The 22,685-nt window shown below is 46.3% G+C and overlaps 1 protein-coding gene across 4 annotated transcripts in view; it reads left to right on the top strand.

Moving 5' to 3' along the window:
• LOC138580151 (early activation antigen CD69-like) overlaps window positions 1-22,685 on the top strand; it is a 287,597-nt gene that overhangs the window by 236,346 nt on the left and 28,566 nt on the right. For all 4 annotated transcript variants that reach the window (XM_069650471.1, XM_069650472.1, XM_069650470.1 and 1 more), the window contains one exon: window positions 13,067-13,296. In XM_069650471.1, coding sequence (XP_069506572.1) covers window positions 13,067-13,296 — 230 coding nt within the window. The remainder of the gene's footprint in view (window positions 1-13,066; window positions 13,297-22,685) is intronic.

The following is a 22,685-nucleotide window of genomic DNA, read 5'->3' as shown; positions in this document are numbered from 1 at the left end:
CACCCTGCAGGAAGTAATTCCTCTGCTCACACAGGGGGATTACATGGCAACTCTGGATATGAAAGATGCATATTTTCATATTTCGATGTTGCCAGCAAACAGAAAGTACCTCAGGTTTATGATAGAAAACAAACATTATCAGTTCAAGGTACTACCCTTTGGCAAAGCATCTGCACCAAGGGTGTTTACAAAGGTACTAGCAGTAGCAGCAGCACACCTGCGCAGGCAATCCATTCCAGTTTATCCTTACCTTGACGACTGGCTCATAACAGGGGACTCCTATGAGACATGTCTGTCAAATACCCAAAAGACACAGCTTTTATTCAGCCTGGGATTCTTATCGACGAGAACAAATCGAGCTTCGACCCCAGTCAAGTCAAACTATTCCTAGGGGCTCTAATTCGAACAAAGGACGGCCTCGTCTTCTCCTCCAACGAGAGGGTTCAAAATATGTTATTTCAAATACCTCACTATGTAGCCAGTCGGGAGGTAACAGTATGCAAGGCTATGTGTCTGCTAGGAATGATGGCGTCATGTATCTACTTAGTTCCTCACGCAAGCCTGCGCATGCGCCCAATGCAAGAGTGGCTAAGCAACCAGTGGTGCCAGGCCAACGGACAGTGGGACGATTTAGTAGTGGTCTCGCCGGCCCTAGTTCTCTCGCTCCGGTGGTGGTCGAGGGAAATCCTCTTGAAAGGGAAATCCTTCACCACCCCTGCAGTGGAAGCCACTCTAACTGCGGATGCCTCCCTTACAGGGTGGGGAGCCCACCTGCTCCAGCAGACAGCAAGCGGAGTTTGGTCGCCAGACATAGCGTCCAACCACATAAACCTGCTGGAACTGCTGGCAGTGTTCAAAAGCACTGAAAGCGTTCGAAACACAACTACAGACGAAGACTATCCTAATCCTCACAGACCGCACCACGGTCATGTACTATCTGAACAAACAGGGAGGCACTCATTCTCCAGGGCTGTCCAAACTGTCTCAGAACATTTGGAAGTGGGCTCTCAAAAGCCACATGTTCCTGTTATCACATGTTCCAGGGGAACTCAATCTTCTGGCAGACATACTCAGCAGAGACTTTCCTTTGCCCAGGGAGTACGAATGGCGATTACACAGAGACATCGTCGCCAAAATTTTTTCGCACAAAGGGGTTTTCCAGAGATCGATCTGTTCGCAACCGTGGAAAACTCCCAATGCCAAGATTACGCCTCCGGGTACCCCCAGAACCGATCCAAGGGGAATGGACTCTGGATAACATGGTCAGGGAAATTTGTCTACGCTTTTCCCCGGACTCCCCTTCTCAACAAGATCGTGCACAAGATGCACCAGGAACCAGTCATGATGATATTGGTGGCCCCCATGTGGACCCGCCAACCCTGGTTCGCTCATCTGATGGAGATGTCCCTATCTCATCCAGTCAGACTGCCTTGCCCGTGCAACATGTTGTCGCAAGACAAAGGGCAGACGCTTCACCCATGCCCGCAGACACTGAATTTAGCGGCCTGGCTCCTGAGTTCATAGAATTCAGACACCTGCAGCTCCCTCAAAGATGCATGGAGATCCTCAGGGAGGCAAGGAAACCTAACACTAGATATTGCTATTCTAGTAAATGGAAACGGTTTGTCATCTGGTGGAACTCGAAGAGCATTAACCCAATCAACTGCTCTCTGACTCACATTGTCCAATACCTAACTCACTTACTTGATTCAGGCCTAGTCTTCAACTCAATAAAAGTGCACCTAGCGGCACTTTCAGCATATACAACATAACAGAAGGTGTCATGGTGGAAGATACCAGTGATTAAGGCCTTCATGGAAGGGGTAAAAAGAATTCACCCTCCCATTTCTAACCCGGCTCCCGGATGGGACCTAAATGTGGTGTTAACTAGGCTTATGGGAGCTCCTTTCGAGCTCATGCACAAAGCAAGTCTTAAGAACCTCACCCTCAAGACTGCTTTTTTAATAGCAATCACCTCCATTAGAAGAGTAAGCAAACTGCAGGCACTCTCTATTCTAGATCCTTTTGTAACAGTTCACAAAGAGAAGGTGGTTTTGCGCAGTCACCCTAGATGTGCGCCTAAATTCATTTCCAAGTTCCATGTGAACCAGTTAATAGAGCTATCAACATTCATTCAAAATCCCTCAAGCCTGGGGGAAAGAACCCTACACACACTGGATGTACACAGAGCTGTCATGTTCTATATGGAAAGAACTCGTCCACTAAGGAAGACTATTATGTTTTTTCGTGTCTGTGGCCACAGGAAAAAAAGATGCAGTCTCCAAATCCACTATTTCTAGATGGATTGTCAATTGCATTACTCTGCTACTATCCTGCTAAGAGAGAACTGCCCTTCAAGCCTAGAGCACATTCCACTCGAGGCACTGGGGCGTCCATAGCATTCATTGCAAATGTTCCCCTTGAGTCCATTTGCAAAGCGGCAACCTGGAGTTCTGCACAGACCTTTTAAAAACACTATTGCCTAGACACTCATTCTAGGTCTGATTCTCAGGTGGGACAGGCAGTACTAAGACATCTTTTCACTACTGTTCCTTCTCACAACCCACCTCCAACTCCGGGTACTGCTCGCTAGTCTATGCACAGCGTGTGATTCTAAGCAGATTGACAAACTTCAGAAGACATGCATTACTTACCGTAAAAGCATTTCTCATAGTTGTATCTGCTTAGATTCACATGCGCCCACCCTTCCTCCCCGCTCGGATGCAAGGAACATAGACATCTTACTACTTTCTCTTTTCTGTACTCACTCACGTTAGTCATAAGGCTCCCTCTTGGCAGAAAAAATACAATTGGATGAACCTCGACGCGTGAGGGACCTTGGGTACTGTACACGTCACGTAGGGATAGTGTTATAGGCACGCCCATGTCGACGTCCCCTTTCAATTCTCGAAAGACAAGATGCAATACTCTGTGGTTACTACTGGATGTCGGACTATGCACAGCATGTGAATCTAAGCAGATACAACCATCAGAAATGCTTTTACGGTAAATAATGCATGTCATATATACAGACACCCCTCTGACCTTTTAATAGATTTCATCGCAAGTAACAGGTATAAATCAAGTGTCTGAACATAAAAAAAAATGTATACAAATAGTGCATTAACTGCCTCATTTAAGCCAGTACCATGTAACGGTTTATTGAGAGTCCACCCTGAACACAGGGAGTTCATTCCCTCCCCACTCAAGGCGTCACACAACAAACTGTTTAAAGGATTCTTTTATCCAGCCCTGCTTCAGACACATATCATGCCCTTGGACGCCTCCCCCCTGAGCTAACAATGAGTCAATAACCAGGCCAGTGTATAGGAAATCTATATTTGTATTTTTTTTTTAATTAAAAGTAATAGAAATCACACTGAACTACACGCACCACCTTCTTTGTGACTCACTATTAACTTCTGGTTACACATATCAATTACACAAATCACTTTAAAAAAATACAAATCACAATTCTTTCACTTCAAGTAATAAACTGATCAATAACCACACCACCTATAAATGTAGTGCTGTGCAATTCTTTGATTTTCCTGCAGGCTTAAAAGGCTAGAAGTAGGGTTTCTAGATTGGCAATTATGATTTCACCCACACTTTTGGTTTAAAATGAACACAGGGTGATTTAGCGGTTTGTTTTTTAGACTCCCCTCCGCTGAAAGGCCTCTGTTGGGGAAGCTGTATGGTACAAATTGGGATATTTGAGAATTTTGAATTTTCAGCTCCTGCCCCCCCAGCTCGAACGCATGCGTTAGGGGAAAGTTGGACAAAGAGATAGACTGATTTAAGAACAAAGAAATCCCTCTTCCTTTAAGAAGTTGAGGTCAACTGGTCAAACAGGATTACCCAATTAAATTATATGATTTAGTTTTCAGTGTACACTGGGAAGTCAGCTTTGTTAATTTAGAATTTTAACAAATCTCACCCTGTGATGTTTACCAAATAGGGAATTAAATAAATTGTTTAGTAAAATAGGCCAAGGATCTACACAATTTTGCACACAGTTTTGCCCCCTGACGCTCACTATAAAGGGGAAAGGATTTTGGGCAAGCATACTCCCCTACCTTTTGGAATCCCAGGGCTCAAACTTACACAGAAAGCCTCTTTTTAAAGTACAGGACAACCAGCTGCATGTCTGGACCCTCTGGAAAGATAGGGCAGGGGCCTGGTCACTCCACTCTCAAGGATGGCCTCTGGCTCCCCACCATAGGACCCAGTCATCGTTTTGGCCTTCCTAACAATAGACGGCTCTACCCAGATGCCCGCTCAGCAAGCTCCTCTGGTGTTTCCTTGCAGCTGTCAGATTGTAAGTTGCAGCAGCGCTCCTTTGATGGTAAATGTCAGCAGCTCTGTACCTTCCTCCTAGTGCAGTCCCCCTTAAAAAGCATGAAAAAGTGACACCACCAATTTTACAATCTTGTGGGAGTACCCTGCAAAGGGTCAAACAGGATTGGACAGTTACCCCTCCCTCTCCTCCTCACTCCAGCCCCTCTCTATGGATTGGTTTAGAATCTGGAGCAGACATATGGCAGCTTAATTTGCAAGCCCATTTGTTCCCATGTAATTTCTTTTGCAAAATTGAGTTACGTGACAAAACTTCTGAATTTTACTAATAACTGCCATAATATACGTATTTTAGGATTCAGCTAATCATGGGGAATTAAATGAGAGCCATGTCCAAACCATGTTGCATGGCCATGTGGCATTTTTCAGCTGTTTCCGTAAAAAGCATACGTTAAGAATGTTACCCATATTCCTAATTTTATCCTCCACCCGTTCACCAACATTCACATTTGAAACATTTTCAGATCAGCAAGAAACCTAGTTTAACTGGAAATTGCAGTCCCCTAACTCATAGGCGCATGCCTTTTATATCTCCAAAATTGCCTGGAAATTACCTAGAAAATGGGACATAAATGAAAAAAATCTGCATTATGGTTTCTGGGGAAAAAGGCCTAAATCATAAGTCCTTTTACATTAATAGTAAATCTTCATGTCAGCAAACGACAATTCGCCTGCCTTCAGGCCATATGGTCTCAGTGGGCTCGCCTGTAACCAGAGTGTTTTTTTTTTTATCAATCTCTTTGAAGTGGGTTACCTGTTTGAAGTTTGAGTTTCCGGCTCCCTTAATTGAATTATCTTCACAGCTCCCCTCTTCACACATACTGTCTACATTGTGGTCATGCATCAGCCATGCGAAAAGGTCCTGCAGAGAAAGACAGTCTACAGAACACTTGGTTTTCCACAACTTCCAGAGGAAGCCACATGTTATTGCAGTCATAAACACTAGGATGCTAGGCTTCCAGTGTTGAAGTTCCTTGTGACATGTGTCCAAAAGCCAGCAAAAGGGTTTGCCTCTGGCCGACAGAATTCCCATGGAAAATAAAGTGGCCTTTCAAATGTCAGTGGTATTTTGTATGCAAAACATAATATACATTACCGTTCGTCAACGCGCACCATGTTTTTTCCCTGACATTTTTCCTGTTAGTGGTACATTTTTTACATTTAAAATGCAAATAGAATTGTCAAGCCTTTTTGTGGTCAGTATTTAAAAGCCTGCTTTTCATATGAAAGGGACTTCAGTTTGGGGCCTTTGAATGCACCCCACAACTATTAGCAGACACTTAGAAATAGCACAAGCAGGGCAAGTGTGATGTTACTGCTTGAGAAAGCTAACTCAAGGTGATCCTTGGGCTTTTTTTTGGGGCGGGCATGGACGGGTAGTAGTTGGGAATGACCATGGAGATATGCATGTCCAAGGGCAAGCAATGGGTGGGTAAATAGCCAAACACCCACAAGCTGTGTGTACCTCACATGTCATCACCCTCCTAGCTGTATTCCATTTGGCTTGTAGGTGGTGCCACCTATTAGCCAAAGCTAAAAAAGGAGCTAATTTGCAGAGCTGATGGTGGTCCAAGCTGGAGGACTCGAGACCTCAAATGCTGGATTCTCGCAGCAGCCGCCCTCCTCCCCTGCAGTCTTCCCGTTGTCCGAATTTGCCTTCTGATCTCAAAGTGGGAGAGATACCAGCATTTATGTTTAGTTTGGACTATTAGGTGGCACCTGCACCACCTATAAGACAAAACTATTGCATTAGAGTACAGATAGGCCAAAATGGCATGAGGAGGGACACACAGCTTGTAGGTGTTTGGTTATTTGCCCACCCATTGATTGCCCAAGGCCATGCTAATCCTTGGCCATTCCCATCCAGTTCCTGCTCCTCCCCGGCGAAAACACCACCTCATGCGAAGTCTTCGAGCTTGCATAAACAATCCTTACCATCAAACTTTGCACGCAAAATGCCTGCCTGTGTTTTCTCAAAGCAGTCTTCTGAGAGTTAATTGGAGTTGAGAGAAAATTAATAAATTGTTATCCATAAAAGCAAAACAGCACTGAATGGGTATTGTTGTTTCTGTGCTGCATTAATGCTGTCGTCTAGCAGGTGGATAATTGTCCTTATTACTTCAGTGCCTAGGGTGATTAGATCAGGAAGTCTGCATTTCCAGGACGATACTTTCCAGTTCTGGTGTTTTCTTTAGTAATGTGTGTTGTTCAGCTACTTTAGTCAAATATGTTCCTTTGAAATCACCCAAGACTACAACGCCCAGAATGCTCTGGTAAATCAAAGTGGACACTGGAGAAATTGTATCCAGTTGACATGGAGTAATACCGCTAGGCTATGTCCTTTTCTCTGAGACAACAATTCTTTGCACAGACCGTGAAAAAGTTAACTGCGCCCCTGTTTTATTTGTTGCTGCTCTTCAAGATTTGGTCAAAGGGGGCAAGGCTGAGTAAAACTGCAGATAAAGGGCCTAGCAGAGGATGGATACGATTGGGGGGCTCTTAGGAGGGTGTCGCTTCCATTACATGTTAGTGTTTGGGGGCGAAAGGTGCAATTTCTCACATGTGTGCAGTTCCGTGATAAAAACATGCAAGTGCGTAGGTAGGAAGCAATCACTGACAAAACCAATGTCATGCGTTATTGTATAGTGAAACTGTTTTCTTTGTTGCTAGGTACTGGAATTACTCATCTCAATACTCGCACCATCATTTGCAGATGTTGCAGTTATATGTTAATCGTATTACACTGTGCCAGTCACCACCATAGCAGTTGTATACAGTGCTCAGGCACTCACAATGTATGCCAGATATTGCTATCATTTTGCAAGGCTATTGCATCATTGCTGGGTACCTCTGCCTGGTGATTTCTGCCATCAAACACCCAGATACTCGCATAAATGTGCATTACTGCCATAATATTCCATGGTACTTACATCAGGCTTTGCCACCATTTGTCCGATGTTGGCATTCTAGGCACTCGCATCATCATTTCAAGATATCACATGCTCAGACAATCTCCATATGTGCCAGGCAATGCTGCCGTTTGCCAGATGAACACCCATCATACTTTAATACCATTGTGGTGCGCCTCGGTCTGTGGTTTTGACGTGAGGCACAGGATGGGTGCCTGATTATCTATATAAACGGCCCCGCACACTACACAGGGTTCGAAATCGAGGGGAGCTGGGAGCTATTTAGCTCCCGCTTGTAGCCTAGAATAGCCTATGTAGCTTGACTGAAACAGCTGCCAGGAGCTACTTTCGGCTCGCCTGGCCATCTGATGCTAACCAAACACATCTAGGTGAATGTAACTCTGTGTGTTTGGCACACTCTATAAATAAACATTAGGACACATCTATAAGACGTTTAAAGCATAAGGGGTTCATAAATAATGGACAAAATTATATATTTGCATCTTATGTGGAAGTAGATTTGCAGAATGCTATGTTCTAGCTCCTCATTCCCCAGTGGAAGCTCTTGGTCACTTGTTAATGCTGGATACTAAGGGGCTGTTTTTAGCTCCCGCTTAAACAATCTTAATTTCGATCCCTGCTACACAAGAGATCTGAACCTCTAAAACATAAAAATTAGTTTGTTTGTGCACATGCCAAGTGCCCAAGGCATAAGGGTGGACGATCTTTGTAAATTCAAAAGCACTCGTCAGACAAGCAACTGTCACAGATGGCCTCAAGAACACACCTTTTCCCAAAGACAGTTCAAGGTTTTTATTTTGATTTGCAGTAAATGGGTTCTAAAAGCTCTCCCTCCCAATCTAACCTAGCCCCGCCCCACTTGATCTTCCCCTTTTGCGTTCTGATGCACCCTTTTCCTTTCCTCCTCCCACTCTCTTCCTCCCTCCCTCTTAAACTTCCTTCTCTATCCATCTAATCTTCCTCTCTACTGCCTACCTTCACCCTCCAATTTTACTCCCCACTATTCTCCCTCCCTGCCCTCCACACTATTACTCTCCCCTCTACACTACTCCCCATCTCCACACTGCTTCTCCTCTACCTTCACACTCGGCCTCCTCCCCTCTCTTTCACACACACACTGCTACCCCCCCTTTCTTTCAGTCGCCTTTTTGTTCACTCGCTACTCTCCCCTACCACTGCACTCTCACATGCGCTCATTCACCCAATGAACACTTTCCCTCAACAACCAATACCTCACCTTGCAAACTGCCTGAATAATCCACTTCCACATTCCTCTGCACCAACCTTACTTTGCATGGTCTTTAAATCTGCCTCTGCCATCTCTGACCTCACCCAACTGTGTGGATGAGTAGCTAATCATATTAACCCAAAATAGGTCCACTACGTAAGAAGTGAGTGTACGTTCGTCCGTAAAGCATGTTTATTGTATAATCGGCCAGGAGGAGTTAGATGACGCTGTAGAGTCAAACTAGCTCGCGTCTCCCTGAACCACACAAACACTTCACATTATATACATTTTCACATTTTGCAACAGTTAAAACACTCCCACATTTGTTACTACGAATGTTGGCGCCACACATGATTGGTCCAACCGATACAAAAGAAATCCAATCTTCCTTAATTCCCACGTTCTCATTGGTCACATTTATCTACCATCATCTGCTCATATTTACAGAACACCACTTTTTGGGATTTGTCTGTGGTACGTCATATTGTCACATGGTTACATATTTAAACACAAACCTAATACATTACAAGTTCCAGCTGGCCTGGGACCTTCTAACCCCAGACGTGATGCACATTTCAAACAATATGGGGAGGGGTAGAATAAACAAGTTGCCTTTGAACTGGTGATGACTATCTCACCCACCCAGACTTGCTGGCGTCCTTGTTTCATTTTGATCTAAACAACTACCAATTCAACACGCATGTCCTCCGGACACAACCCTTTGCGGCCCTTGCACTGAGTTTATTGCTGCATCACGAACAAATGGCCGGATTCCCTGGGACAATAAATAACCAGCTCCCATGCACTTAAAAGATTTCATCTCCTTTTTACAATACTGCCAAGTCATAAAAACCCTGGGCCTGACCGTTACTCACTTTCTGACATGGTTGCAGCTGCCTCAGCCTTTAATTCTGCCAAACCAGTTTTCCTGGTCACACAAAGTCCACCTCGCAAAACCCTGTTTGCAGGGGTTGTCCAAACTATGAAGGAGCACCCAGCAGCATACAGACTTGTACATATCCATCATGTACCCCAAACATATGTCCCTTGAGACCCATGTATGTATGTGGTTTATAGTGGTTGCATCTGTTGCCTTAACATCTAAAAAAAAGGAAAAAAGAAAAGAAAGAAAAAGCATCGAATGCATTTTTTTCTTTTTTTTAATGGGTGGGTCCCCACCTAACCTGTTTTTTTTTTACCCCTTAAAACCCATTATAATTCAAATAAAACCTTTATCTTTGAAAAAAATGCATTCGATTGCTGTTTTTCGATGCTTTTGGAATTCAATGCTTTGTATTAGATGTAATAACTGCATATCATGTATGTCGGTGAATGCTTTTTTTTAAAACTACTGCATCCCCTTCAGTGTTTTTTTTTCCGTGCCAAATCACCTTTCTCGCATGTGCATTATAAAGCTCCTTGTTGCCCAATTTCTAGGTGCTACGTGGCACACCATACCTATATTGTGTTTATATTTCATCAGCAGTTTCGATATTTATCTTGTTGCGCACGTGCAAATGTAAATTTATCAACCTAAACACAAATCCTATTCTCATTAATTAAGCTACATAAATGTAAAGTTGCAACTTTGCCGCTCCCCCAGTCACCAATATGGCGTGCGCAAGACGAACCCCTGCTTCTTATTGGGACCTTTATCGACCACCCCAGCATTCCCCCCTTTAGTTAATACTTTAACTAATAAACCAATATCCTGTTCTTTAAAACCATCTTCTCAGGGAAATAAAACACTACAACCATTTCCCTCATTGGTCCCAATAGGAGCAAACTCCTCTGGTGAACAACCCCATTTCGTCCCCTCACCATTTCTGCTATCTACCCACTGCTCCACACAATCGTCCCATTTTGGTGGAGGACACAAGACCGCTTCAGTCTGAGTACCCATGTGATATGAAACGGTAGTGGTTCTAGCTTTGGACAGGGTGACAGTCTTCATGGTAGCTGCTTTCAGTTCCTGGGCAGAACAACCTCATAAGAGCGTTTGGAAAGAACAAAAGATAACAAGCAAAAAAAAAAATTGTCATGAAAATCTTGACAGCTAGGCTCGTCCATGATGGCACCCAAGGAAAGAGAGCCCAACCAAGGGCCATTTGTGATTACTGCATAGTTCTCCATGACCATCCTAAGCTTGTGCAAAGCAGCAATTGTTTGGGAGGCACAAATGTACAAATGTACAGCAGGTAATCCCCATCTTCTGATAGACCCCTCCCTCCATAGCTGTTAGGAGGTCAAGGATATGACTATTCTACAAGGCAATGAGTCTTGGTGCCCGTAGTTCTTCCTTGTTGGCACTGAAAGCTGATTCCGAGGAATTCACAAATAACAGGAATTCGTACCAGGTCACCCGAAGCTACTTCGCGTTCATGGCAGCTTGGACACCAGGTTCAAGGTGGGAGGAGAAAAACCCCTCTGTCAAACTGAATAAACGATGCTCCTTGGGAATGTCCATCCAAGCTTTTGAGGATGCCACGGATGTATATCTTGAGCGTTTGGTCCGTAGCAGTTGTTCCCTCCTTTCCGCAATCAGGCAAAGTCATTGGGGTGTCCATGTGTGATAATACGGGGGACGCAAGGGATACAGGGGGAAAAGGGGGCACAGATATGGCTTTGAGCATCGGGCTGGCAAGGATCAAGAGTTCCTCAGGAATAATGAGGACAGGCACATGTAACGTGGTAAAACTGCACACACACCTCGCCAAAACGCATCAAGAAGCGCAGCTGTACCTCCAGCCAGATCAGCAATTTCGAAGCGTGCAGCTGTAGTTCCCATTGTTTTAACAGGCACTGTGCCATCGCCCTTAAAACACAGAGAAAAATATGTGTCTGTATCTTAACAGGTTGTCTGAAGTACTTTTGCTACACATTTGCACCTTTTTGGTTTACACGTGCCACCCCTTCTTCTGAGAATCCCCTCATCCCTCCAGCTCTGCAACTCTTTGACCCCTTGCTCCCATCGTTTTATGATAATGACCCCTTTTAAATTCAAATGGACTCTTTGCATACAACGCACATGGTTACATGTCTTTTCATTGAAAAATGTACATCAAGGTGATGTTACATCGTTTTTTTTTTTTTTTTGTGAAAAGTGTTTCAACGAATTTCCATACATAAAGTGGAAAGTGTTTATACATCGCAACACTTTCATCGAATAGAGTTTCGTTAATCGCTGAAACATGCATAACGTTACAGTGAGCTGTCCACTACTGAAGTTGATTGCAAAAGTAACAATCTAATCCAGCACTGGACAGCTCCCTCTAACTTGTGTAGTGTCAGCGAGTCCACTTGAGACTTTTATTTTATTTTTTAATGGGGACAGGGGTCTCCCCAACCCCCCAATAAAGACTCCAGTCCTGAAATTACTTGCTAATACTACACAAGTCAGAGGGAACTGTCCAGTGCTGAAATAGATTCCATACAGTTACAATGTATTTCAGCACTGGACAGTTCCCAATCTATTTCGGCACTGCACAGCTCCCTCTAACTTGGGTAGTGTTCATTTTTTATTGGGGAGGGCGGGGGTTCCCGCAAACCCCCATTTTCAAAATTGAACCCTTTGGCCCACCCAAACATCCATACATCTATTTTCGAAGAAAAAGTTTTTGGAAAGAATTTTTTCGATGAAAAATTATTTGAGCATTTTTTTTCAATGAAACATCTTCTCCAATAAACATCTTTAGATGAAAAGACTGTATACCAATGCACTTTCTTCTGCTCCTTACTATCTGAGCTGGAACATTCCTTGTCAACAGGTAAAATAGATGCTGTGACTGATTGCCCATGAACCTGCCACTTATATTCTGGAAATCACAAAGTTTGTTTGTCTCTTGGCTTACTTCTGGAAACTCCTTTTCATGCAACTTCCCATGATCCCCTCGGGTACGAAAGTCCTAATCTGTGATGTCATGGATATCATTCCATATGTAAATTACTGGGCCCACACATCTTTTGCTGCCGTGGCCCCGTAAATCTTAGGGCCGGCCCTGCCAATGCATTCCATAATCTGTGCCCTTCTGAGTTACACCTCCTTGTCACTTGCTCCCCTTCCTGCCCACGGTATCAGGTAATATTATCCCCACCAATAATATCGCCATATATATGTTAGTCGGGAACGCCCATAGGCGATATTAGTGGGGATAACTTTTGGGGTAAATGGGAGCGGGGGTGTCCCCCGTTCCCTTTAAAATAATATGGGAGTTGCGCGGTGTCCCCCCGCAGGTTCAATGGGTTAATAAAGCCGCAAAAATATGGTGATATTCTTGTATGGCGATATTTTTGCCAGGAAATTAACGCATGGAACTCTGCCCACTACATCCTGGAATGAGTGCACATCTATAATGCTATTCGCCTTTGCCAGTGTGTGCCCTTCCATGTGTCAGGTCATCACAGTAGCTAGTTAAGAGTGCCAGGGGTTCTCTCCTTTTACCCAATAGTCCATGTATCCAGTCCTTGCATGAGTCGCACAGAGCATTTTAGAAATACCTGCACTGTAGAGTTGCTCTCCTGACTATTGCATGACTTGCTGTTTTCTTAGTGCTACAGAGAAGCCAGTGCCCCGATGAACCGGCCCATGCTGAAGATGAGGCCATCAGAGTGGAGAATGTGAAGAACAGTGAAGTGCTGCCCCCTTGTCGTGATGGCTGGCTTGGGTACCTGGACAAGTGCTACTTCTTTTCTGAAAAGGAAGCAAACTGGGACGATGCTAAACATGTGTGCGCTTCATGGAACTCCTCGCTGGCCGCGATTGACAACCAGCGAGAAATGGTAAGATGAGTGAACCTCTCTCACCCTGTCTCCTGCTACCATCCTATATAGACCCTGCATGATCAACCCCTACAGTTTATCAGTGCCTGACAAACGCAACACCCATCACCTATTCATTCCACACCCACCACGTTTCCATTTGACCTGTATTTGTTACATGGAAGGGTGTTCAGATGAACTCACTCTTAAATCTACCATTTAGACCAAGGCCAGCTGAAGATGCCAGGGGGCCCATTCCAAAATGATGTTTGGGGGACCCTTAACGACAGTGGGAAGACTGAACAAAGGCAGGAAGTGGGAAACTGAAACCCCTGGTGGACCATATCAACTGAAAGTGTTGATAGCCCTGGCTCCATCCCTGATTCTGACTGCTCCTTCCACAGTCCTGCTCAAGACTACACCCCCCTCCCACAACTTGGACTGCACTGAATATAAACCTATAATAATGTCTGTTAATGTTTGCAACTGTTCCCCTTATGGCTTATCTATGCATATTCTCAACACAGCCTGCCCTCGCCCTTCCTCTGTGTGTCCAGGACTCCACCGTGACAGGGTCTACACTTGACAAATACCTACAAGAAGTTCATTTCATTTTCACAGCAATGAGAGTAGGACATAAAACGATACACGACACGTGCATTACATGGGATCAAGCCTCATTTGGAGGTAGATTGCGGTAGAAGGAAGCAGGTCTTCCGGGCATTTACATAGGAACTCTGGCTTCTGGACCAAACGTAGCCCTCTAGCGATGCTGCTGTCATTGGGTAGGCAACACACTGCACACCGCTCTATCGTTTTCCATTTTGCACTCTTAGCTAGGAATTATAGTCCTCCTTTTTCTGACCACTACCTCTTCTCCATTACCACAATCACACCTCGGTGAGAGTAGTACTCTCGGTGCGTGAGATGACTCCCGCTGTTCATCCTTGTGCACCGAGGCTGTGACGCAACTGACAGTTGAACTGTCATATCCTGTTGGCCCCTCTGCTGACAAGATGGTCTTACCCCCTTCACGCTTATAATAAATGCACCACACATGGTTATCCACGCGCCATGCTTTATTTGTAGTGGTGACGAAGGTGAGGGACATGGAGGAAGACCCCAGTCACCGTCTTTATCCAGGACGCAGGGCGAGTCTCCTAGTTGGCCAAATCCTGGTAATGGCTCACAGCGACCTGGTGTCTGACCGGGCTGCACCCCATGGCACCACTCACCCTGTCACTCACGGGTGGCACAGGCGGCGCTGCAGCGTAGGTGAGCCCTTTTTGTGTGTATGCAGTCTGGGTGACGGGGCAGGCGGCAGCAACTTTATAAGACTTTATAAGACGCAGGGGGGAAAGCGGTGCGCGGCAGGATCTATGCCGGAGGACTGAGGTGGGGGGGGGGCCGCAGCATGAGCAGTCCCCGCCGCCTAACCTCATCAATACGCCCATATTGAGGGAGGCTTTCATTCAAATGTCGATGCACATGCTCCCCCAGTGGCGGTTAAAAGATTACACCTTATATTGTAGGCTTTATGCCTGATTTTTTGGCATGTTAACTATGAAGCACACAGGAGGGAGAGTGCAGTCCGGATGACATTGGTATTCGTGTGTAGATTGTGGAAATACATTTTCAACACACTGTGGTTTTACTCCATGGATACTGGTGAACTGTAGGATCTGCATCTAGGGATCTGTTCTGGAGGAACCTAGCCTAGCAATATAGTCTCTCATCCCTGGGAGATTTGACGCTGTGTGAGGGACTGTCCCAGCACCATCTGGAAGTGACAGTGTGAGGCACGCCTGTCTCAAGATAGCTGGGAACTGGTATTAGCGCCTGGAGCAAACGTTTAGGCACTTTGAGGGACTGTCCAAGCTCCTTCTGGAGGTGACAGTGGGAGGCACTCCTGTCTCAAGATAGCTGGGAACTGGTATTAGCGCCTGGAGCAAACGTTTAGGCACTTTGAGGGACTGTCCAAGCTCCTTCTGGAGGTGACAGTGGGAGGCATTCCTGTCTCAAGATAGCTGGGAACTGGTATTAGCGCCTGGAGCAAACGTTTAGGCACTTTGAGGGACTGTCCAAGCTCCTTCTGACAGTGGGAGGCACTCCTGTCTAAAGTATCTGGGAAATGTTAGTGAAATTCTTAGTGACACCACCGTGCATAAATAAGAGCCACCACCCACATTTTTGGCCACACCCGGGGACCTCTAATTCCTTGGGAAGATTGGAGAGATTTGTTTACATTTTATTTTGTGGCATCTGGGGGAGAAAGAAACTCTGAGGAGAGGAAATAGTTGATATTAATGTTTGGGGGCTGAGGCAGTACGCATTATAAAAAAAATCTGCCTGATGTTGTGGATGAGGGTGCAGCTGATGGTGGGAGGAGTGATGGGAAAGGTTTATATTCAATGGCAATGAAAAAATGACAGGTGCAGTTTGGCAAACAGATTTTAGAGAGGTACACGTTTTTCTCAAGGAGACAGGGAGTGGTGGCAGCGGTGGACTTTGTAGCAGACTTAAGAGTGCTATTGACATCATGTGAGTTTACGAGAAATGTAGATGAATAAATTAGAGACCAACTCATGATCCATATGTCCAACCCTAAAATTCAAGAAAGGTTGTGGCAGGCAAAGAATCCACCATTACTGGATGCATTGGCAATTGTATTGTTTATTTATAAAGCGCTTATACACAAACCAAGTGCTTCAAAGAGCTCCAAGACAGGGGGATGGGGGACATGGGATACAATCATTCATTAGGCCTTGGAAATTTCAGGATGATGTACAATAATAATAATAAGCATACTAGGCCTGACAACATTTCTTCTAATTCAAGTGTGTTAGCAGGTAGTAGGGTGGAGCAGGGCGGGTGGGGACTAAAGGGTGGGGGTACAAGCATACAAAACTGACAATGCAAGTTCGTGACTAGCAGTAAGGATAGGAGGGGATATGATCAGGTTATTGTGCCCTTATAATGTGCCACTAACACAAGTGTTTCAGGTGCACAATGCAAGGGGGGGGGGTTAAGGGGAGACCAAGGAGCAGACAGACAACAAACTTACTGGGTTGGTGCATCCCAATCGTGTAAGTGGCAGACAGGAAGTGCGCGTGATGGGCGATGGGAATTGTGCCTGGTCCAGGAATGCCGGTAGGGCCGGGTTAAGTACAGGAGGTTATCTCGTAGGGAAGTGCGTAGTGCTGCAAGTAGTGCAGGGGCCCAGAGGCAAGTGCAGAGACTGGTGTAGGTGCCTGGAACCTGTAAGGTTCTGAGGTGAGGCAGGCAACCAGTCAGCTAGCTGAGCAGAAGGAGGTGGGAGCAGGTAGAATAGCAGAGGTTAGCAGAGATTAGCAGGGGAGGCGTAGAGAGAAGGAAGAGGAGAAGAGGGAAGGTCTTGAGGTGTTTTATGGAATTTAATGTGGTCCTGCTCGAGACAGAGAGGCAGGGAGACTGTTCCAGAGGGTGGCCCCTGCAGAGGATAAGGATCTACCCCCAATTACCAAGGGCATGGCATTAACTAGCATGCATCTTAAGGAGGTAAATTCCAAGAATAACAAGGAGGTGGTACAAGCCATAGTAGATAATGAGGTAGAAATTGCGAGTAGTGGTGATGAATCGAAAGTGTCTGGTGAAAAAGTACACCAAATCGGGTAGGGGCCATTATGGAAGTAGTGGACCCATCTTGACTACTGGGAATAATTCATCAGTACAGGATAACGGCAAGGGGCAATGCACCAGGTGCGGGTGTGAAAAACATGCTATGAATGCCAAGGCATGCCCGGCCATGAGAGTGAAATGTAGGCGTTGTCGTAAAATGGGGCATTTCGCCAGATTGTGCAAATTTAACAACAAAACATTGGAGACTGAAAGAGATGTTCAGTTTGTGGGGCAAGGGAGAAGTGAGTGGGCAAACAAAATTGTACATCTTGTGGGCGGCATAGAGAATGATGAGGAAGAAGAGTATGTGCCTCCGGAAGTGGAAATTGTAGTGGCGGGGTGTTTAGTGGAAGGATTAGCTGACTCTGGGTCTCTGTATACTATTATTTCTGACGGTAAATACAAGGTAATCTGGGGTGACAAAGGCCACGTATTACACAACACTGACATTATGCCAAGAGCATATGGCGGGGGGGGGAGATTGATATCAAATGTTTTGTGTGGGGCGACATTGCATACAGTGACAAGAACATAAGAGCAACGATTTATGTAGCAGTCAAAGGTGATGGCCTGTTAGGTTGGCAGCACCAAGGGAAATTGGGTCTTGAATTACATCCCGGTAAAGAGATACAGGTCAGAGATGTGGAGATAAACTGGGCGGAAAAATGTGCTAAAGAGGTGGTTATCAGGTTCAAGAGGGTGTTTAGTCATGCCATAGGGACACTGAAGGGGTACTGCCATAAGATTGAATTGTCTGCCCAAGCAACATCGTGTGTACACAAAGTACGAAATCTTCCGTGAGTGTGACAGAGAAAGTGAGGGAAGAATTCCGGAGTCTAAGCGAGCAAGGTGTAATTGAACCCATTGAGAGCAGTGAGTGGTTGTCCCCAACTGTGGTTACTCAACGCCCGGATGGTCGCATTAGGCTATGCGTTGACTTAAGGGATTTTTAATAAATCAATAGACATCCATTACCTAAGATCAATGAGTTGCTCATGACCATGGAGGAGGCGGAATGGGACACTACCCTGGATCTCTCATTTGCATTTATCAGATTGACCTACATACTTCATCCTGAGCCTTAACGGCTTCCATCACCCCGATGGGTGCTTATCAATTTAAAAGAATGCGTTCAGGTTAGCATCAGCAACTGCCGTATTTCAAAAGATTATGGAAGATATGCTGGGGGATATGCCTGGTGTGAAGGGTTTTCAGCACAACATATTAATTGGTTAAAAAAAATGAGTAATCATGATGCCAGAGTGTATGAAGTATTAGTGACTGGAAAGGGCTGGTTTGATGGTCAAAATAAGCAAGTGCCAGTTTAAAGTGAATCAAGTATCATATTTGGGACATAAGCTAACAAAAGGGGGCAGGATCACACAACCAGAAGTGGTGGATGCTATTGTGGCGGTAAAATCCCCATCCAACAAAGATGAGCTGAAATCCTTTTTAGGTTTAATTGAGTTTTATTCTAAATTTGTGGGGAATCTAGTGCTTAAAAACCCAACCCATAAAATCTTTGTTGAAATAAAGGAAAGAGTTCAATTGGGGTAAGGGAGAAGAAACTGCTTTCAGGGGTCTTAAGGAAGGAATAGCGAATGCACCTACTTTGCATAGATTTGACCCTTCGGCAGAAATGATTGTGTCGGTGGATGCGTGCGAGTCAGGTTTGGGGGCTGTCTTAAACCAGGTCAGGCATGGCAAAGAAGTACCAGCTTTTGCATCTAGAACATTATCTGATATGGAATCAAGATATTCAAGCATTGAACGAGAAAGGCTTGCATGTTATTGGGCTTCTATGTATTTTAAGACTTAAATTTGGGGTATACCTTACAATATCAGGAGTGACCATAAGCCTTTGGCATATTTTTCTACAAAGGGTTCAGGGTTGGCAACCCCCTAGAATAGCTAGGAGGTTAGCAGCACTACAGAATTATAATTTCACTGTAAAGTATATTTCAGGGAAATGCAATCCAGTTGCAGACTGTTTATTTAGAGCTCCCTTAGAGGGTGTGGTGCCACATGATGTAGGCGATTAGTGGATTGTACAAATTAAGAGTTTGGTTTGTGGTGTTCTTTCTAAAAAGGTGTGGTCAGAGGCTGTGAAAGAAGACCAAGAGATGAGAGAGGCTATATTGAGCATGGAGCAAGGTTGGATATCAGGTGATGCCAAGAATTGTCCCTATTATAAATTCAGAGATGAGTTGAGTAGTTCGGAATGGGGTCTACCTTGGGGGTGGGGGAAGAGGATGGTTCCCCCTTTATTTCTACGGAGTGAACTTGCTAAGAGAGCCCACAAAGGTCAAGAGAGCTCCTTACTAAAAGGAGATTGAGGTCAAGGTTTTGGTGGCCGGGAATGGATGCAATAGAACAGGCTGACGCTACCCCGCTTTCTCTACCCCCACCCACCCTCCCCTGCTTTCTCTACCCGCACCCAGCCAACCCACCCACCCTCCCCTGCTTTCTCTACCCGCACCCCGCCCACCCACCCTCCCCTGCTTTCTGTACCCGCACCCCACCAACCCACCCTCCCCCCTTTGTCTACCACACCCCACCCTATCCCGCTTTCTCTACCCCCACCCACCCACCCTATCCCGCTTTCTCTACCCCCACCCACCCACCCTATCCCGCTTTCTCTACCCCCACCCACCCACCCTATCCCGCTTTCTCTACCCCCACCCACCCTATCCCGCTTTCTCTACCCCCACCCACCCACCCTATCCCGCTTTCTCTACCCCCACCCACCCACCCTATCCCGCTTTCTCTACCCCCACCCACCCACCCTATCCCGCTTTCTCTACCCCCACCCACCCTATCCCGCTTTCTCTACCCCCACCCACCCACCCTATCCCGCTTTCTCTACCCCCACCCACCCACCCTATCCCGCTTTCTCTACCCCCACCCACCCACCCTATCCCGCTTTCTCTACCCCCACCAACCCTGCCCCGCTTTCTCTACCAACCCTGCTTTCTCTACCCCCACCAACCCTGCCCCGCTTTCTCTACCCACAACCACCCTGCCCCGCTTTCTCTACCCACAACCACCCTGCCCCGCTTTCTCTACCCCAACCACCCATCCTCACCCGCTTGGTCTATCCCCACCCACCCCACCCACCCTCCCCTTCTCTGAACCCCACCCACCCCACCAACCCTCCCCTTCTCTGCCCCCCACCGACCCCACCCACCCCCCCCTTCTCTGCCCCCCACCCCCACCCACCCTCCCCTTCTCTGCCCCCCACCCCCCCCACCCACCCTCCCCTGCCCCCCACCCCACCCACCCTCCCCTTCTCTGACCCCCACCCACCCCACCCACCCTCCCCTTCTCTGCCCCCCACCCACCCTCCCCTTCTCTGCCCCCCACCCAACCCACCCACCCTCCCCTTCTCTGATACCCCACCCACCCCACCCACCCGCCCCTTCTCTGCCCCCCGTCCAACCCACCCTACCCAGCTTTCTCTAACCGCCACCCACCCGACCCCGCTTTCTCTACCACCACCCACCCACCATAATGCTCTTTGATGCCCGACTGTGACATTGATCTTACCTTCAATGGGACTGCGGAGTGGTCTTCATATCAAACCGACACTCTACACGACACAAACCTTTGCATTGCTCCTACCTACAGCCGGACCGCAGAGCGGTCCACATATCCGGTACTTCAGATGCTCCGTTCGGACCTGATACAAACTTTGAAATTGACTTAGTGGGCCACCATTACCAAATGCTGGCAGACCCGCATACTAAAAGGGGCCAGGTCTTGATTTGTGGTATTACATAGTTAACAAAAGTAAGCTTTTAATACTACACATTTCCATTTCAGACTTTTATGCGTTTGCTTCTGTAATACAGCCTCTTGGCAGAAGGAAGCCAGCGGTTGGCCCGATGAACCAGCTGAGGGAGACAGCCAATGGAAGGGGAGGTTAAAAAGGGGCGTGGCAATCGAGGCAGTATGGTTTGCTAAGGTGAGCTTGAGGGAGGAGGAGGAGGAGGAGAACCAAAAGACCAAGCAAAGGAAGCACGGTGCAGATGAGTACGGAGGAGGATTACTCAAAGGGTGTGGAAGGTGAGGGGGAGGAGAGAGCGAGAGAGAGAGAGAGAGAGATCGATCTCCTTGAACTGGCTTCTAAAGTTGGTGCGTTCTTGAGGCCATATGTAAAAATAGCTCTGTTATGGTATGGTGTTTTTGTAAGGTTTATCGAGTTTGTTCTTTTCTTTGCGCCATCAGGCCCCAGGATAGTTTGCAGGGACCTCATTTAGGGCAGAGGTGCATTGCTGCCGCATGAGTGGCAGAGGTCTTCTCCCACGTTGTTGCGCCATGGCAATATTAGTGAGAGGTAGATGGAAGCTGTCTAAAGCCTCGCCTTCAGGGCAACACTGGCCTCATGTCTTCAGGCTTGCACTGGCTTAGCCAGTCCTGCACAGGATTAGCAGAGGATTGTGCTCATAAACACCCGCCACCCCCCAGGTCTTCCAGGCATTAATATCAGTAGAGGACTCTGTAAATGATCTCTCCACTTTTCAGCCACCAAGGTCCTTGCAAGGCTCATCTGCCATTTCACCAGAGTAGAATGCTTCCAAGAATACCCTTCAGTTGGTAAATTCATGAAAAAGGTATGTGTTCATTATCCAGCCGACAAAGAAAGTAAGGAATAATGGAGCCCAAACCTGTCGGTAAACACACTTTTGAACACATTCATGTTCAAAATCCAATGCAAACTAGGGAAATCATGCAAGCATCCGCACTTGCACAACCCATATTCCCATCCACAAAACTTGACCCCTCAATTTGCACCTGTAGAGGGGATATTTTCCAGTTGAAAGTAACTCATCCAGACTGAGATGGAGAAATGCCACCAAATCTTATACAATTAATGTCTCATAACAATCTAATTAATAAGTACTGGCCAAATCCTTACAGCATTACAGCAGGCTATAAATCCATGGTCATTTGTAGCACAGTGGCACTGATGGATTATAAGAGAACTACACGCAATGCATCCTGGGAGTTGTTTCCTATGCTTCACAGCCTTAATGCGGTGGTGCTGGCCGACCCAAAGGGAATCGGGCACGTGAATGATGGGAGGTGTGGGTCTTAGCCTCTGCAACCTTAGCTCAGTGGCACTGATGGATTATAAGAGAACTACATGCAATGCATCCTGGGAGTTGTTTCCTATGCTTCACAGCCTTAATGCAGTGGTGCTGGCAGATCCAAAGGGAATCGGGCACGCCGAATGATGGGAGTTGTGGGTCTTCACCTCTGCAACCTTAGCTCAGTGGCACTGATGGATAATAAGATAACTACACGCAATGCATCCTGGGAGGAGTTTCCTATGGTTCACAGCCTTAATGCAGTGGTGCTGGCAGACCCAAAGGGAATCGGGCACGTGAATGATGGGAGGTGTGGGTCTTCACCTCTGCAACCTTAGCTCAGTGGCACTAATAGGCCAGAAGGAACGCAAGGGGGACAAGTGCCAGACGTGTTTGCTCTTACCCTCTGCCACAGTAGCCTGCTGGTGCTGACAGACCAAAAGTGAGACCAGAGCCCTGCATCATGGGAGTGGTGGTTCTAACACTCTATAGTATCTAAAGGACACGTCGCGCGCAGGAGAATCCCAGTTATATTATTTATCTATTTATATGTTGGATAAATCAACAATTTTTACACAAAGCAATGTGACCTTAGCAGACTATTATTTCATGTTTTTAATTTCATTACCCATACAGTCCTCAGTATAAACGCATATGGCAGCC

Source organism: Ambystoma mexicanum, chromosome 3p, assembly GCF_040938575.1.
Source record: "Ambystoma mexicanum isolate Mex_15411 chromosome 3p, UKY_AmexF1_1, whole genome shotgun sequence".
Taxonomy (NCBI): domain Eukaryota; kingdom Metazoa; phylum Chordata; class Amphibia; order Caudata; family Ambystomatidae; genus Ambystoma; species Ambystoma mexicanum.
Note: the sequence above shows the minus strand (reverse complement) of the source record. Positions and strands in the feature narration are given on the sequence as shown.